The 16,840-nt window shown below is 41.4% G+C and overlaps 1 protein-coding gene across 1 annotated transcript; it reads left to right on the forward strand.

The window, feature by feature from the left end:
* Positions 1–661: 661 nt before the first annotated feature.
* Positions 662–7,723, forward strand: LOC117379112 (toll-like receptor 13). The gene is made up of 5 exons (XM_055225485.1): positions 662–1,395; positions 1,435–1,461; positions 1,522–1,691; positions 7,017–7,134; positions 7,495–7,723. Exons 1-5 carry the CDS (start codon positions 662–664, stop codon positions 7,721–7,723), a joined length of 1,278 nt encoding a protein of 425 aa, XP_055081460.1.
* Positions 7,724–16,840: the final 9,117 nt, after the last annotated feature.

The raw sequence follows: 16,840 nt of genomic DNA on the forward strand, positions 1-16,840 counted from the left end.
CAATTTCTTTCTCAAAAATCTGAAAATTCTGAATTTGAATTGGGTGAATTTTACAGCTGAAACATATCAGTTAGTTTTTAAAAGTGTAGGTTCACTAGAGAACCTTGACATCAGAGGTGTGAATGTTTTACATAAACGGCTGTTAGACTTTGCGTGTAGTATTCCGTCTTTACAAAAGTTAGATTTAAGTTCAAATGCTATTTCTGATTTGAATAATTCTCTACTTCAGCTGTGCACTAATCTTACATATCTTGATCTTTCGCGTAACTCGATGGCAAATGTATCTGAGTCATCTCTCCAGATGTTAACGCGCTTGTCCAAACTGGACATGGGGCAGAATCATTTAACTGCAGTCCCACAGACCATTCGAAACATGTCCTCTCTCACAACTCTACAGCTTTACTCAAACCGCATAAAAAAACTACACTGTTTGGACTTCTCTAATCTGTGGCATTTAACTATACTCAAACTTAACGACAATCTTCTGGTTGAACTGAATAGCTGCGTGTTTCAGGATCTCCACAGCTTAAAGATGCTTGATTTATATAATAATTTTATTGTCCAATTTGACGATAGTTTCGGTACCAGTTTGCCCAATCTGTTGACTTTATCAGTAACAAATAACAATATTGCCTGGATTCAAAATGGAGTCTTCAAAAACATGTCCCGCCTGAGAACGTTATGGTTGGACTCAGTGAGAGGCACCTTTGAGGAGGAGGGGGCCTGGGACGGACTGCGAGACCTTACCTTCCTGAGTTACAACGCATCGCTGCTCAGCTCTAACACAAGTGCAGAGTTAAAGAGCAACTCTTCCACTAGGGGGCACTCACACTCCCGAAAGAAATTCAACCTGCCATCTCTGCAAACACTACAGATCAAAGTTTCTTTAGATGTGTGTTTGTTATATTCTCAAGATTTTCTCAAAGGTTTAGACAATTTAAAGGAATTTACATCATTTGATTTGTTATGGAAACCTCATATAGAAACATTCCGTAACACTCCTCAATTAAGATCTCTCAATATGTACAGTAATGGCGATTTGATTTTAGACTCTGAGCTTTTCCAACCAATCAGACACTTAGAAAGTCTGATATTGGCACAAAACTACCTTAAATCCCTGGACTTTCTTTCTCAGGCTAATCTGACTGAGCTGCAGACACTGCATTTAAGGGCCAATGATCTGACTGTAATAAATGAGGCTGTTTTTGAAACGCTCCCTTCACTGAAATACCTCGAGTTATCAGACAATCCTTTTGCCTGTAACTGCTCCAATGCTGGCTTTATCCACTGGGCGCTCACAAATAAACAGGTATTTGTGGATGGTGCGTACCAATACAGATGTGCGTCTCCTCTGTCTCACAAGGGACTGTTGCTGTTTGATTTCAATGTCCAGTCGTGTTGGGAGTTTGCCAATTTCCTTTGCTTCATATTCAGCTTGGCCTTGGTTCTTATCACTCTCCTGTCTGCATTTATCTATCACTTTCTTCGATGGCAGCTGGTGTACAGTTTCTACCTCCTCAGGGCTTATATGTACCACAGTAAAAAGAGAAGACAGGACTATGCACACACCTACGACGCCTTTGTCTCCTACAATGTTCATGATGAGGACTGGGTTTACAAAGAGCTGGTCCCAGAGCTGGAGGAAAGACAGGGGTGGAGGCTGTGTCTGCACCACAGAGACTTCGAACCAGGTGAATCTAACTTGATTTATACAAACAAAGACACATATTTTTTGAGGTTCCGAGTTCTGAACTTTTACTCGAAAAGTCGGAGAGCATTTCAGAGTCCAAGTTAGAAAACAAGTAAGTTCAAAATGGCTGCAACCTGCATTTGGTTAAAATATTCATATTATTTGTGTCATTTTTCTTTTAGTTGCTCCCTACTGCCCACCCGCTGTCTGTGAACCTGCTCCTGCACAGTGAGCCTCTGTAGTTATAAATGTGCTGTTATGCACTGTTATGGTGATATTGCAAACGTGGCGCTAATGTCAACAAAAGCAGAAATCCAGTCTCAAACATCATTTTATAAACTGTTACTGTAGTTACAATTGGGGGTCAGCTCTATGTTCTCACAGCTCTATGTTGCCACATTTGTTGGGTTGTAGGATAATCATTAAGGTTAGGACCAGGGTGAGGCTAGGGATTATGGATTTACTTCAAAAAATATCTTTTTAATGTGTGGAGAAAAGAGGGCTGAGAGAACATAGAGCTCTGGAAACAAAGCTGTGGGAACGTATGTCCGAGTTACTAAATTAACTTCCACAATTTGGCTAATTTAAGCACTTGAGTCTTTGAGTCTGTAATATACTGGTCATTGTTTTTCTGACTTGACAACTCCAGACAACAAGGAGGCCCTTTTAGCTCTTGTTTCCAGCAGTGATCCAGCGTCTTCTGCTCTCTCGTCGGGCAATTAATAAACTGTTTATATTTGGGAACTACCCAAATATAAACAGTTTATTAATTGCCCGACGAGAGAGCAGAAGACGCTGGATCACTGTTACACAACGGTCAGTGGAGCCTACAGAGCCGTGACCCGCGCTGCTCTAGGATACTCTGATCACGTCATGGTTCACCTCATCCCTGCTTACAAACAACAGCTGAAACTCTCCAAACCTGCTGTGAGGACTTCTAAGAAGTGGACCAGTGAGGCTGTGGAGGAGCTTCGCACGTGTTTGGACACTACAGACTGGGATGTGTTTAAGGCTGCCACAGACAGTTTGGATGAGTACACAGATACTGTGACGTCATACATTCAGTTCTGTGAGGACAGCATCATTCCATCATGCACCAGGGTGACTTTTAACAACGACAAACCCTGGTTCACACCCAGACTTAGACATTTGAGGAGGGAAAAGGAGATGGCTTTCAGGGCAGGAGATCGTGAAGGCTACAGGCGTTGCAAGTATGCGTTTAGCAAAGAGGTGGAAAAGGCTAAAGCGAAATACAATACACGTCTGGAGCAGCAATTCTCCACCAACGACTCTGCTTCTGTCTGGAGAGGGCTTAGGCAAATCACCAACTACAGGCCCAAAGCCCCTCCCGCCGTGGACAACAAACAACTAGCAGAAAAGTTAAACGGCTTTTATGCGAGGTTTGAAGTTTCACACCCCTCCCCCTCCTCCCCCACCATCATGGACATTACCTCCAAACCCACCTCGGACCCCCCCTCCTCCCCCACTGCCCTCACAGTTGTGGAGCAGGACGTGACTAAGCTTTTCAGGAAGCAGAATCCCCGTAAGGCCGCGGGCCCAGACGGTGTCTCTCCTTCCACCCTTAGACACTGTGCTGAGGAACTGGCTCCTGTCTTCACGGACATTTTTAACACCTCCCTGGAGTCATGTCACGTCCCAGCCTGCTTCAAGCTGTCCACCATTGTCCCCGTCCCCAAGAAGCCCAGGATCACTGGACTTAATGACTACAGACCTGTGGCGCTGACGTCTGTAGTCATGAAGTCATTTGAGCGCCTGGTCCTGCACCACCTCAAGTCCTTCACCTCCCCCCTCCTGGACCCTCTGCAGTTTGCCTACAGAGCCAATCGGTCTGTGGACGACGCCATTAACCTGGCCCTTCACTTCATCCTCCAGCATCTGGACTCCCCGGGAACCTACGCCAGGATCCTGTTTGTGGACTTCAGCTCTGCATTCAACACCATCCTCCCTGCTCTGCTCCAGGACAAGCTCGCTCAGCTCAACGTGCCTGACTCCACCTGCAGGTGGATCACTGACTTCCTGACAGACAGGAGACAGCGCGTGCGGCTGGGGAAGAATGTCTCGGACACTCGGACTATCAGCACAGGAACTCCACAGGGCTGTGTACTTTCTCCCCTGCTCTTCTCCCTGTACACCAACTGCTGCACCTCCAGCCACGACTCCGTCAAACTGGTTAAGTTTGCGGATGACACCACCCTCATCGGACTCATCTCGGACAGCGATGAGTCTGCCTACAGGAGGGAGGTGGACCGGCTGGTGTCCTGGTGCAGCAGCAACAACCTGGAGCTCAACGCCCAGAAGACAGTGGAGATGATCGTGGACTTCAGGAAAGTCACAGCCCCCCTGCCTCCCCTCACCCTGACGGACTCCCCCATCACCACTGTGGACTCTTTCCGCTTCCTGGGCACCTGCATCACCCAGGATCTCAAGTGGGAGCCGACCATCAGCTCCCTCATCAAGAAAGCCCAGCAGAGGATGTTCCACCTGCGGCAGCTGAGGAAACGCAAGCTGCCAGTCCAGATGATGGTGCAGTTTTACACGGCCATCATTGAGTCCATCCTCACCTCCTCCATCACTGTGTGGTTCGCTGGGGCCACTGCCAGGGACAGACAGAGACTGCAGCGCATTGTGCGCTCTGCTGAGAAGGTGATTGGCTGCAGCCTTCCATCTATACAGGACCTGTACGTCTCCAGGACTCGGGGGCGAGCAGGCCGTATAGCAGCTGACACCTCTCACCCTGGACATGGACTATTTGAGCCACTTCCCTCTGGCAGGAGGCTACGGTCCATTGGGACCAGAACCTCTCGCCATAAGAACAGTTTCTTCCCCTCTGCTGTTTGTCTCATGAACACTCTATAATATCTGCACTAAACTGGACACTTTATAACACCGGTCACTTTAATAAGCCACTTTGCACTGTTGTTCTGATGCTGCTATTGTACATATTTTTTCCCTTTAAGTATTTCATTTGATTTTTTTAAGCATATCTTTTTAACTTTGTGCATGCTCTTATTTGTATTTGTATTTATTCAGTGTGTTTATGTTGCACTTTTTCACCGTATCAAGTTCCTAGTTTGTGAACTGTGTTCACAGACTATGGCAATAAAAGTCTTCTGATTCTGATTCTGATTGTTTAGACCTAGATCAGACCTTGTTCATATATTCAGACCTTGTCTTTGTTCAGTGCCGGTTCAGTTCTAGATCAGATCTTGTTCATACTGGTTTATACATCGTTTAATACTGGTTCACTTCAGTTTTCGTTCAGACCTGGTCCTGACTAGTGATGGGAGTTTTGGCTCTTTTATGGGATCTGAACCTTTTGGATCCGTTCATTTCAAAGAGCCATCAAAAACTGTCTCTTTTTCTATTTTATTTATATAACACAAGCCAATGTGAGAACAGATTGTTAGAACAAAGTAATCACTGAGAGAAATAATAAAGGCTCAGATTTGTTTAAAATGGTTCAAACTGAGAGTGGGAGTGTGTTTACCCTTTGAAGTTATAGTAAAAGAAAAATAAGCAGACATCTTTGAAGTTATGCATACAAATCTATATAAAATATTGCACTACAATGATAATGATTTAAAAAATTGCTGTTATTACAATGCCAAATATGTTTTTGTGCAGAAAGCCCTCACTCTGTGGCTCTGCTTCTGCTTCTGAGTGGTTTGGTTTGGCATCAGTGTAAAAATGCATGTAGTATTCAATATATGCAGGTGCCAGAATAAACTGGACTGAGGTAAATTTATATAACAATTATGGCACTTTTAAAACATTTAATATACAGGCAATAGGCAGTTTAGTAAGTTAGTGTAGATAAATGTCTAGTGCTATTTAAGATTTTGCAGTTTTCTGGTGTAAGGAAACACGGCAAATTTCTTCTGATTGTTTATTTTCTGAGCACAAGGGCAACTGTAGACCGTAACCCATGACCAAACGACAGCAAAAAAACAGCAGTCTCAACTCCTAAAGTCAATCCCCAAAACAGACCAGTAACTGACGGAAAGAACCTCCACATCGTGTTGTCGGAATAGCAACCAAGCATCAAATACAAAAGCAGTTAGTACATTAACAACAGCGCACTCATTAACATTTACAAGAACAACAAAAGGTGTCAACTCTGAGGTAAACACAAAATATCAGATCATTACACTAAAATACTCAAAATGCATTGCACCAAAACGCAAAACACAGCAGATCAAAATGAAATGTCCCAGAACACTGTGGCACGTCACTACACTATGCCATATTGCACCATTGTCCGAATATCACTAAAAGAATATAAAGTGCAAGAGTTAGATGTTAAAAGGCCCATGTACATTTATCAATAAAATTACCCTTCATCTACAGAGAGTCACACCTACTCCCGCTACAGCTGATCCCGTTACATCAGGGGTGTCAAGCTCATTTTCACAAAGGGCCACATCAACAAAATGGTCGCTCTCAAAGGGCCAGATGTAACTAACTGTAAGATAAATGTCACTAAATGTAACCAAATTTAATGTAAAATAAATGCAACTACTTTTCAATTCAATTCATTTATTTTTGTAATGCCCAAAATCACAACAACAGTTGTCTTGAAGGGCGTTCATGTTTTGGTTGATGGGGGGAAACCGGAGTACCCGGAGGAAACCCATCCAGACACGGGGAGACACATGAAAAACTCTACACAGAAAGGCCTGGGCGACCCGGGGATCGAACCAAACCCTCTTGCTGTGAGGCATGAGGGTTGCCACTCAGCCACCGTGCTGCCTACACCCAAAAACAAAACAACAGGAAAAATCAGACACTTTTGAATCTTGTTAATTAACCGTTTTTATATTTATTACTTATTCAAGTTACAAATATTGCATATGGATTTGCATAGATATGAAAAAAGTGCTGTTTAACTAATGATAAACTGTCATACCTTTTAATTTACATTGTCACGGGCCACATAAAATGACGTGGCGGACTGCATTTGGCCCACGGGCCTTGAGTTTGACACGTGTGTTACATGCATAGAAAATTAGAAAGAAAAAGATTTGGTTCGTTTAAAAAAATATATCCGATTCCAACCGTTCACCTCAAGGAACCATTCAAAAGAGCTTATTCAATCACACACGTCACATCTCTTGCCCAAACCCTGTTCGAACCTCAGCTGTAAACATCTTGATGTAAACAACATGACTAATGCAGTAACTATGTCCAACTTTTGTCAGTTTTAATAACAAGGTCCAGAGAAAAGGGCACTATTTAAAATGAAAATGTGACTTTTTTTTTTTTTTAGTAATTGTTACGTGAAAATTATTATAATTATTTTGTTCAGGAAAAGCCATTGTGGAGAATATCACTGATGCCATCTACAGCAGCAGGAAGACTCTGTGTGTGATCAGCCACCAATACCTGGGGAGTGAATGGTGTTCCCGCGAGATTCAGATGGCCAGGTAGGACTCATGTTCAGATCTGGGTTAGACCTGAGAAATACCTGGTTGAGACCTGGATGAGATCTGGATCAATGAGAGCTATTCAGGGTGGCTGGACTGACTAACAGCATCTAAAGACCTACAGAAAACACAACAAAGCTGTAGTCTTCAATTTATTTCGGAAAAAATAGACAGTAGACAGTAGATAGATTTTTGGTTTCTCAATCCATCTGTCAATCATGCTGAGATCAGACAAAATCAGGGTTTGACAAAGAGGTTTGACCATCTTGTTCATACATGATTTAGTCCTAGTTTAGGTCTTGTTCTGTCCTGGTTCAGTCCTTGTTCAGTCCTGTGATCACTCTGCTTTTGTGACTGTAGCTTCCGTCTGTTCGATGAGCAGAAGGATGTTTTGATCCTGTTGTTTTTGGAGGAGATTTCGCCCAATCAGCTGAATCCGTTCTATCGTATGAGGAAGTGGCTGAGGAGCCGCACGTACCTGAGCTGGAGCCAGGCCCGCAGCCACAGGGGGCTGTTCTGGGAGAGGGTCCGGCGCGCGCTGCAGTGTGGAGCGGAGATCTCCAACAACCCCCTGCATGTTCAGGTTTAGAGGTTAAAGCAATTACTCTTTCATCAACATGGTATGCATTGTCTGGCATAAATTATTATTTTTATTATGATGATGATGATGATAATGATGATGAAGATGATGATGATGATGATGATGATGATGATGATTATTATTATTATTATTATTATTATTATTATTAGTAGTAGTAGTAGTAGTAGTTGTTGTTGTTGTAGTATCAGGTATCATTATTATTATTTTTTTATAATTTTTTTTTTTTAATGAAATGAATGGTTTTATCACACGCATTGGATTTACATTTACACTATTTTGTTTTTTTTATTGGCTGTGTAACACTTGTAATATCATAAAATCAATTCAGACATAATTTGATATTTTAGTTTATATGCTAACTACATCTGACTAAACTGAAATGACTCAAATGAAGAAAAATATTCTGAAGTCAGTGTACTTTGTTTTTGCAGTGGATGTATGGAGATGGTTGTTGTGTTCACTGTAATGGTTCTATTTCTATATTAAGAAGAAAACCTTTTAACGTAACTCATACATGTAACATATTTGTCATTATGCACATTGATTCAATTAAATTTAAAGTGCGCTATGTAATTTTTTTGTTGAAGCGTTTGCCACCTATTTGTGTTGTGAAAATTACTTTGCTTGGAATGTTATAATCTATTTTCTGTGTATTTATTCATCACTTACATACTGACCCTTTAAAAGTTTGCCACTTATTTTCCCAATTGAACTTAAAAGAATATTGAATTAACATAATTACTATTGAATTTGCATATATTTACAATTTAAAATATATAAAGGAATCTACAGTGACGTCTTGAGTAATGAACCATGGCCATAATAAACACAGCACTGAGATTGAATTGAATGATTTTATAATTTGTTCTGCTTTGACAGTGACGTGGGAGGAACAATGTAAATAGATTAGTCTCGAGCAGGTGGACAGATACGAGCCGAAGATAAACCGTAGGCAGATGAAGAATTAGATCGTTCTCATGTTTATTCCCACCCACACAGACCGCTCCACGTATGAACTAGGACGAGGTAAAAATAGTTTGGTTTTTCCACAGTGTTAAAGCACACAACTAATTACCGGTAGCTTCTATTGTGTGACAAGTCTGACAGCACTAAAGAGGATCTGTGCATATGCTGACGAGGATACAGAGCAGTTTGCAATTTGCAGTAATTTAATTTAAAATATAGCTTCTAGTTTTACACGTATTACACGCACAGTGATTGATATTATTATTTGGCCCACAATGGGGAAATTCCAATGTTGCAACCATAGACTGTATAAAGAAGTGAAGTGAGGGAGTGTGACGTCACCCACAGTGTTCAGCTCCAGTCAAATGAAGCTCGTTGAGACTAGCAGTTATGGGGTGCCAGCCAAGTTCCATATTGGGAATTCCAAACTTGAATATCATAGCAACCAAAGAGCCAATCCGGAGCAAGGCTGTTGGAGGTAACGTCCCTTCCTGCTGGTTTTGTAGGGAGCAAGCAGAAGTGGCTATGACTATAATGTCCTTTTAAACTTTTAACCATGCCATTAAATGTAACTATGTCGATTTTAACCTTTTATTGCTGAAAAAACTGTCTAAACTAAATAAGTGTACTGTGGAACATTCTAGCCTAATAACATCTCCATGGAAACAGGCAGGTGGTGAACCCTTTACCAAAAAAATTAGTGCACCTTTAAAATGATGAAGTCATGTGAAGCTGTATGAAAACATGAGGAACCAAAAGTATTTCACAGTATGACATTAAACATATCTTTCTCCACGGACACAGAAACAACGGAAAAGTGAGTGCACCTTTAAAGAAGACCTATTGTGCTTCTGTCTGCTAGATAGTTATGATGTACGACACCAGTGGATCATGATTATTCATCAATATTCATCTAAAACAATGTAATAAAGGAAACAAGTCCACTGACATGTGTAAATTGCGGTGAAAACATCATCACAACAAAGAGCCGTGCAGCTGCCGGCACCTCAGATGGATAACATCTTGAAAATTAGCATGCACAAATCACTCCAAATACAATTTTGAGCTAGTAAATGGTGAAGGGAAACAACTGCAACATCCTTAAAATCTCTAAGTTGAATAGGTCCACTTTAAGATCTGAAATGATCAAGTGCAGTGGACTCAGGAACCCTACTGACCAAAACTATTGAAAAAGTCAAGCTCATGAAATCATACAGTAGTTTTTCTGTTTGTGAGTCCCATTGAGTTTCGTTTCTAAATTGACTCTTAAACTGTAAATGGGTCTGACCACCAGTGCGGCTGACACTATCACATAGTTTGGAGTGGTCCCTAAGAGGAAAGTGAATGTGCGTTTCCTCCACTGTCGCAAAAGTCGGCTGAGCCACAGGGGGGCGGTGTGGAGCGGACTCATGGGGAGAGGATATGATTGTTTGTTTTACCACCTGTGGACCTCAGCCTGCACAGGATGGCCGCCTCCCACTGCGCTGCTCGTGGTCTCACTGATGGCTCTATGCTCAATGGGTTTACTGTCTCTATGTGAGTGTGAAAGTGTGGCAGGTAGATTTGTATAAGAGGCAAAACACCTTCCTATACCAACACTTCTTTGGATCATTTTAGTGGAGATATTGTTATTTGATGTTATTTGTTTGGGACTGGCTCCATGAACATGTCTTAAGTCCTTTAAATTTACATAATAATTGCGCTACTTTCTGAAGCTATTATGAAAAAAGTAATCTCACTTTTGATATCAACATTATGCTTTGTGGCAGTTTTTGTTTTATTTTGGATAGTCTCAATGATTACAGAGATACTAACCATAAACCAGGTCAACAAATTTACAATCTGATAGTTAAACAGCAAATTCTACCACAGAATTCAGAACTGTTCCCCAGCTCAGTATTGGTGGTGGAGTCTATGATGTGATGTGTCATACTGTCACATAGGGGGCAAGTGCCAGTTTTTTCTATTAATTACATTGTATTTTCCATGAAATATCTAAAAAGTAAAATAATCCCATCATGCTGGTTGATCCTTGTCCAAAATCCTCCAGAGAAGCACAGCTAAACATCGTTGCACTAGCATAATGCTTGAGGTTCAAGCTAAAACAAAAACAACAACAACTAATAAGCGCTGTCTAATCTTCATTATTAGAGTAACTCAGAAAAAGTTTATGGTTGTGCAGCATTACAAGTGCAGCAGGATTTCAGCAGTGGTTCATTTTCATCTTCAAAGATTGGTGTTAAAACATTTATAGCATTCATTATTACAATTTAAAGTACCAGCTAACTTTCAGACATGACAAAAATGTGTACAGCTAACAGGCCATTAACAGAGAAAGTGCGTCTGTGACTGTGCGTGGTGCGCCCTCTGTAGGATAATAGTGTCCAGTTATGCACTCGAGCACTTGGATGGAAACAGGGACAAAGGCACATTTTATTATGTGTTTTTCTGATGCAGATTTTGGAAATATGCACATTTTAGGTGGAAACCCATCTTTATTAAAAGATATTGGCCTAAAGAGCGGTGTGACGTCATCTGAAACCCAGCTCACGTCAACAACATCCCGTGGGGATGTGATGCTGAAGGCTGTGTTAGGCCTTCTGAAATTAGACTTTAATCTGAGCTTGATTTTAACACAATCTGACCAAAAAGAGCAGCTGCTTTAGTTGGAACTACAACAGATGATTCATTTGTGCCATTAAACAAATCTCTCACACATAAAATTACAGTTACAAGTGAGCTAGCATTAGCCAACAGTTTTTCAATTAGTCACTCTCACCATTTTTGTTGAAAATCAAACAACTAAACAGGACCATGAACACTGATCATCGGCTCCTGAAAATATGTTGTTTAAATCCATTTTGTACTTTTTTCTTATACCTCAGTGTTTGCTACGGTGTGCATTATGTCACCATCATATCTGCTGAACATTCCACCATAGACATACATGTCTATGGTGCCCCCCCCCCCAACACGATGTCACTGACTGCAAAGCATCAATTGTGAGACAGTGTATCCAATCAGACAAATAACAGCATGTGCATAGAAATTAGGTATAATAAATATGTATTTAAAAAAAAATACAAACATTATGAGCAGTCAGTTGCTAAACACACACAGACAACTGCTGGATCAAGACTTCAGAAACACTTTGCACAGAAACAAACCATATGGACAGTTATAGAATAGACATATAAAAACCTTTTTGTGATGGTAAATAAAACAAATACTGTGGAGATCCTGGCACCCATGGATTATTGATTATTTAAGTCTTAAGAGTCACAATATAAGCCAATTAACTGCTCCAGAAAAGTAAACTACATTTGTAAAGTGATTTTTCTTGTGGCTGTTTTGCAACACAGTAACTTAATTCAGATCATTCAGAAAGTTTGATTTCATAAAGCTGGTCCCCATGGATTAGACAATATAAATGAAAGAAAAGTTATATATTTCCCTGCTGTTTGCTCTAAGTGTCAATAATCATGAGTAAAAATCTTATTTATCCAGTACATATCTAGTGTGAAGTTGATTGTTCAGTGTTTCGTGTTGTGGTACAAAATGATTCCTCCCATGTCCTGCTGTGTCAAACTGGGAAGACTTCAAAATGGAGGACACGAAACAATAACAGCCCCATCTCTGCGCTTTATGAGTCTGGAATTGAATTTGAGCAGTGAGTCTGTTCACCTGCCATCAGCACGGGTCTGTCAGTTTAGACCCCTCCTCTCCATCTTTCTCCCCCCCTTTCCCTCTCTCTCCTCCTCGCAATCCCTTCTGCCTTTTCTCTTCCCATCTCTCTCCTCTTCTTGCTCCTCTCTTTCCTCTCTCCCAACTCCTCTTCCCTTCTCTTCTCTTGCTTTTCTCTCCCCCTCCCATTTTCTCCCTTCTCCCTCCCTCCTTCTTTCTCCCTATTCTTCTTCCTTCTATCTCCCTTACTCTCTCCCCCACCCCTTCTCACTCCTTTTCTCTCCTCTCCCCCCTTTTGTCCCTTCTCTCACCTCTCTCCCCTCTTCTGTCTACTCTCTCCCTTTTCCCCCTCAACTCCCACTTTTCTCCCTCTATCTCTCTCCTCTCTCCCTCTATCAGCCTCCACTCTCCTCCTTTCTCCCTTCCATTCCCCCCTTATTCCCTACTTCCTCCCTTCTCTCTCCTCACGTCTCCCTCCTCTATCCCATCTTCTCTTCCCCCTCCCCCCTTTCACCCCTTTACTCCCACCTCTCTCCCTCTTGTCTCTCTCTTTCTCCCTTCTCTCCACCTTTCTCTCTCCTCTCTCCCTCCATCTCTTTCCCCTTTCTCTCCTCTCCCCCTCTATCACCGTCCACTCTCCTCCTTTCTCCCTTCTATTTCTCCCTTATATCATACTTCCTCCTTTCTCCCTTTCTCTCTCCCCTCTTCTCCCTCCTCTCTCCCCTCTTCTCTCTACTCTCTTCCTTTTCCCACCTCTCTCCCTCTTGTCTCTCTCTTTCTCCCTTCTCTCCACCTTTCTCTCTCCTCTCTCCCTCTATCACCCTCCACTCTCCTCCTTTCTCCCTTCCATTTCCCCCTTATCTACTTCCTCCCTCTTTTCCCCTCTTATCACTCTCTTCTTTTCCCTCTTCTCTCCACCTTTCTCCCTCCCTTCTCCCTCGTTCTCACCCCTCTCTCCCTTAATTACTTTGATCAAAGGGGTTTTATTAAAGGTTTTATGCTGTGACCTTGGTTCACATACTACAGTTTTTCTATCTGTACAGGGGCATATCCTCTGTGTACAAGTGCACGTGTGTTACTATAGTGATTTCTAACAAAACTCCAAAATATGTGAGCACATGTTTTGATTGGATAATTATTACTAGTAGCTATTAGTTCGTGCCATGAGCAGCAGTATACATTCTTAAAAAAACCCAATTTGATTAATTTCCATAAAACAAACATATTGAAATGAAAAAGTAAAGTTTTGTACTTGAAAGATTTAATTACAGAATAAGAACAAACATGCTTAGGATTTACAGTGAGAGAAAGAAATGCAAATAGACTAAAAATAACTCAAAATAATACTGTGAATATTGCCTGTATACTGTCTATATCTTTTAAGTAACTGGATATAAAGCATAAATCTTATTTATCACTGTGTTTGATCAGCTCAAGACCCAGAAAATAACTATCGAACACAATGAACAATCACTGCAAAACTTGAAGAAATAATTCTGAAAATAAATGACACCTGAATACCTCTTTTTGGGGATTCACAATGGCAGCAATTTCAGATGAATGGAACAATTGTACGTGAAAGACAATATTTATTTATTTAGAATTTTACTACACACAGGTGGTCAATTGTTTTGTGTTACAAAAAGTGGATTCTGTATTTTAGTTTATAATCTTCATGGCTATTTCTTGAATAGAATCAAGTAGGTGCCTTTGTCACTCTCAACAGTGTGACCTCTTATTTTGTCTCTCCCCGTCTCTTTTTGTTTTTGATACCTACCTGTGTGGCCAGGACCTGACTGCCATCTACTCTCCTGCTGCTTGTTGGTACATAGTGGTTTGTCCAGAGGTGGAACCTGCAGTTGGGTGGCGCCAAATTAACACCTGCAGAAAGGGAGTGAAGAATAAGGCTGGTGAGTGAATATATCATGCACATTTGGGCCATTTTCTTGTCAGCCAAAAGGGGGGGAGGGGGGCATGTATTAAATACTTACTAATCTGCATTTAACTGCCCTGGAGCCAAAGAGAATTTATTGAATTTGTAACGAGCCCGTCAGGCCAGTCTTGAGATGGTCTTGAACACTGGACGCAGCGTTAATTGCCAGTGCCTTAGATGGCAGATTAATGTCTAAAATAATTCACCAAACTGAGCCTGTAAAACTCTTTGTGTCAGAAAATCACCAATAACAACTGAAAACCATCTCCTCTGCACATGCACCTCTAATCCTGGGCTATCTTGTGTTAAGATTCACAATCCAATTTGAGTTTATTTTGTCACTCTACCTGTACCTGCCATAACTCCAAACTACTTTTCAGCAAAGGGTGAGCCTTGTCTCTACAATGGTTATACGACTACGCTATCAACCTCCTCCCTGGGGCCACTCTGCCTGCCTGCCGGCCACAACTTGTCTCGACCAGGACATGAAACCATGGAGAAGTACTGTAAAGATTCACTTGCTGCAGGTATCATATGACCTTCTTCCTCTCCAGTCAGTGCTGGGTTCTTCTTTGTCAGCAAAAAGGATAAAACACTTTGCCCTTACATAAACTTCCGTAACTTAAACGGTGCCACCAACAGGCATCCAGCTGGACAACTTTGCTCCTTACCTGTTTCTAGTCGGCCTTGCTCTGACAGTGATTTTGTTACTGGTCTGCCATCTGCACAAGAAACATCAGCGTTCTTGTTACACCATGTTTTCCACACATACCACACACCACTGGACGCTGTCTCTGATAGAGGTCCACTATTTATCTCACAGGTCTGAAGGGGTTTCTGCCAAACCTTCGGAGCAAAGGTGAGCCTCTCTTCTGGATTTCATCCCCAGGTGCACAACCAGTGTGAGAACCAATCAAGATCTGGAAACTGGTCTGCGTTATATTATGCCCAGAACCCATCAATCTGGAGTCAGAATCTTCTATGTGTGGAATATGCCCACAACTCTATCCTCTTGGCTCCAACTGATATGTCTCCCTTTGAATGTGCCCATGGCTATCTTCCTCCTATTTTTCCCCAACAAGAGGGACATTGCGGTGGCTTCTATTAAGGACCCCTTGGAGCGCTGTCACCTAGACTGCTGAATGCAACCAACCGATCAACACCAGGCTCCTACGTTCACCTATCAGGCAGGTCAGAAGGTTTGGCTTTGAGCTAAGGACGTTCCTTTAAAAATTGCCGATTGAAGAAACTAGCTCCTCATTTCATTGATCTTTTTGAGACTGGCAAAATCCTTAACCCTACTGTTACCTGTCTCCATGACGATACATTCCACGTTTCATGTTTTTTCAGCTGAAGCCTGTTTAGGCCAGTCCTCTTTTTGGTTAAACCTACTTCTCCAGGACCTGCATGCCTGCTACTACTACTGTAGGGAAGGTAGGTTTGTAGGTTTTTTCATTATGGTAGGGACAGCAGCAGGCTGGCAGCTCCTACGGCCCTGTACAGGGTTGACTTGCCCAGAGCACCATCCTTATTTTACGTTGGCCGGCTCACCATGGTCTTTTTCCTTTGTTACTTTGTTATTTTTTTGGCATGGGGTTTGGTAGTGTTTTTTTTTTTCATCAGTTTAAAAAAAATTTAACAAGTTTAAAAAAAAATAATAAACAGCATTGAACCCTTATCCTTGTGTTCTTCTTAAATATATTTTGGTCCACCCTTGGCTTATAACACTGATGATTTTGTTCCAACCTGCTTAACCATTAGGAAGGATAATAGATTCAATTCACTTAACCCAGTCTTTTGTTTTGTATTTGTCACTGTATTTTTCACTGTGTAGTTAAAATTTCCTGCCTCTGCCTGACTTCTTCCTTTTGAGCACAGGAACACAAAGGCCTAAGCATGTACTATTACCATAATTGTTAGCAGTTAGACTTTGGTGGATAATGGTGGTCTGTGCACCATTATATTCATGTTAATATCTGGATGGTAAGAAATGTATTGCATTGGCAAGCGTTTTTTTACCTTTTCTATATAATAAGCACTAACTGTTATTACTACATTAAGCAGTTCAGAACACTGTAATGTAAGTGTGTTTTTTTTAAACAAATATGCCGTGGCTCTAAATTATAAATAAGTAAATAAATCAATAACGAATCACTAACTCTTGTGATAAATGCACATTAGACTTATGGGACCTCTTTACTGCAGTGGGCCCTGGGTAAAAAACATCTACCCCTCAGTCCAGCACCCATTGTTTGAAATTGCAAGAAACAGTATCTTATGTGATACCTTATGCTGTCACTGCTGTTCCTACACTGCAGACCAGGAAAGAAAAAAAGAACATTCATTAAATTCTTTCTCATCGACTTTGAGACAAAATCTTAATTTGTTTTCTAATTTATTCCACTGGGAACAGTTGCTGTGAAACTGTTTTTCAGTCAGGATCAGTACTGAGAAATGTTGCCAAAATGTACTAAAAAATATCAAGTAGAAGTAAAGCCATAAAAGAAACTACTCAAAAGAGT

The sequence above is a fragment of the Periophthalmus magnuspinnatus genome, chromosome 11 (assembly GCF_009829125.3).
Source record: "Periophthalmus magnuspinnatus isolate fPerMag1 chromosome 11, fPerMag1.2.pri, whole genome shotgun sequence".
In the NCBI taxonomy this organism is placed as follows: Eukaryota; Metazoa; Chordata; class Actinopteri; order Gobiiformes; family Gobiidae; genus Periophthalmus; species Periophthalmus magnuspinnatus.

Excerpts from the sequence above, each read along its gene's own strand:
- LOC117379112 (XM_055225485.1), top strand. The coding sequence starts at position 662 with ATGTCCCGCCTGAGAACGTTATGGTTGGACTCAGTGAGAGGCACCTTT. Across the intron at positions 1,396-1,434 it reads TTTGATTTCAATGTCCAGTC|CTTGGCCTTGGTTCTTATCA; the intron begins GTGTTGGGAGTT and ends CTTCATATTCAG. Across the intron at positions 1,692-7,016 it reads CCACAGAGACTTCGAACCAG|GAAAAGCCATTGTGGAGAAT; the intron begins GTGAATCTAACT and ends TATTTTGTTCAG.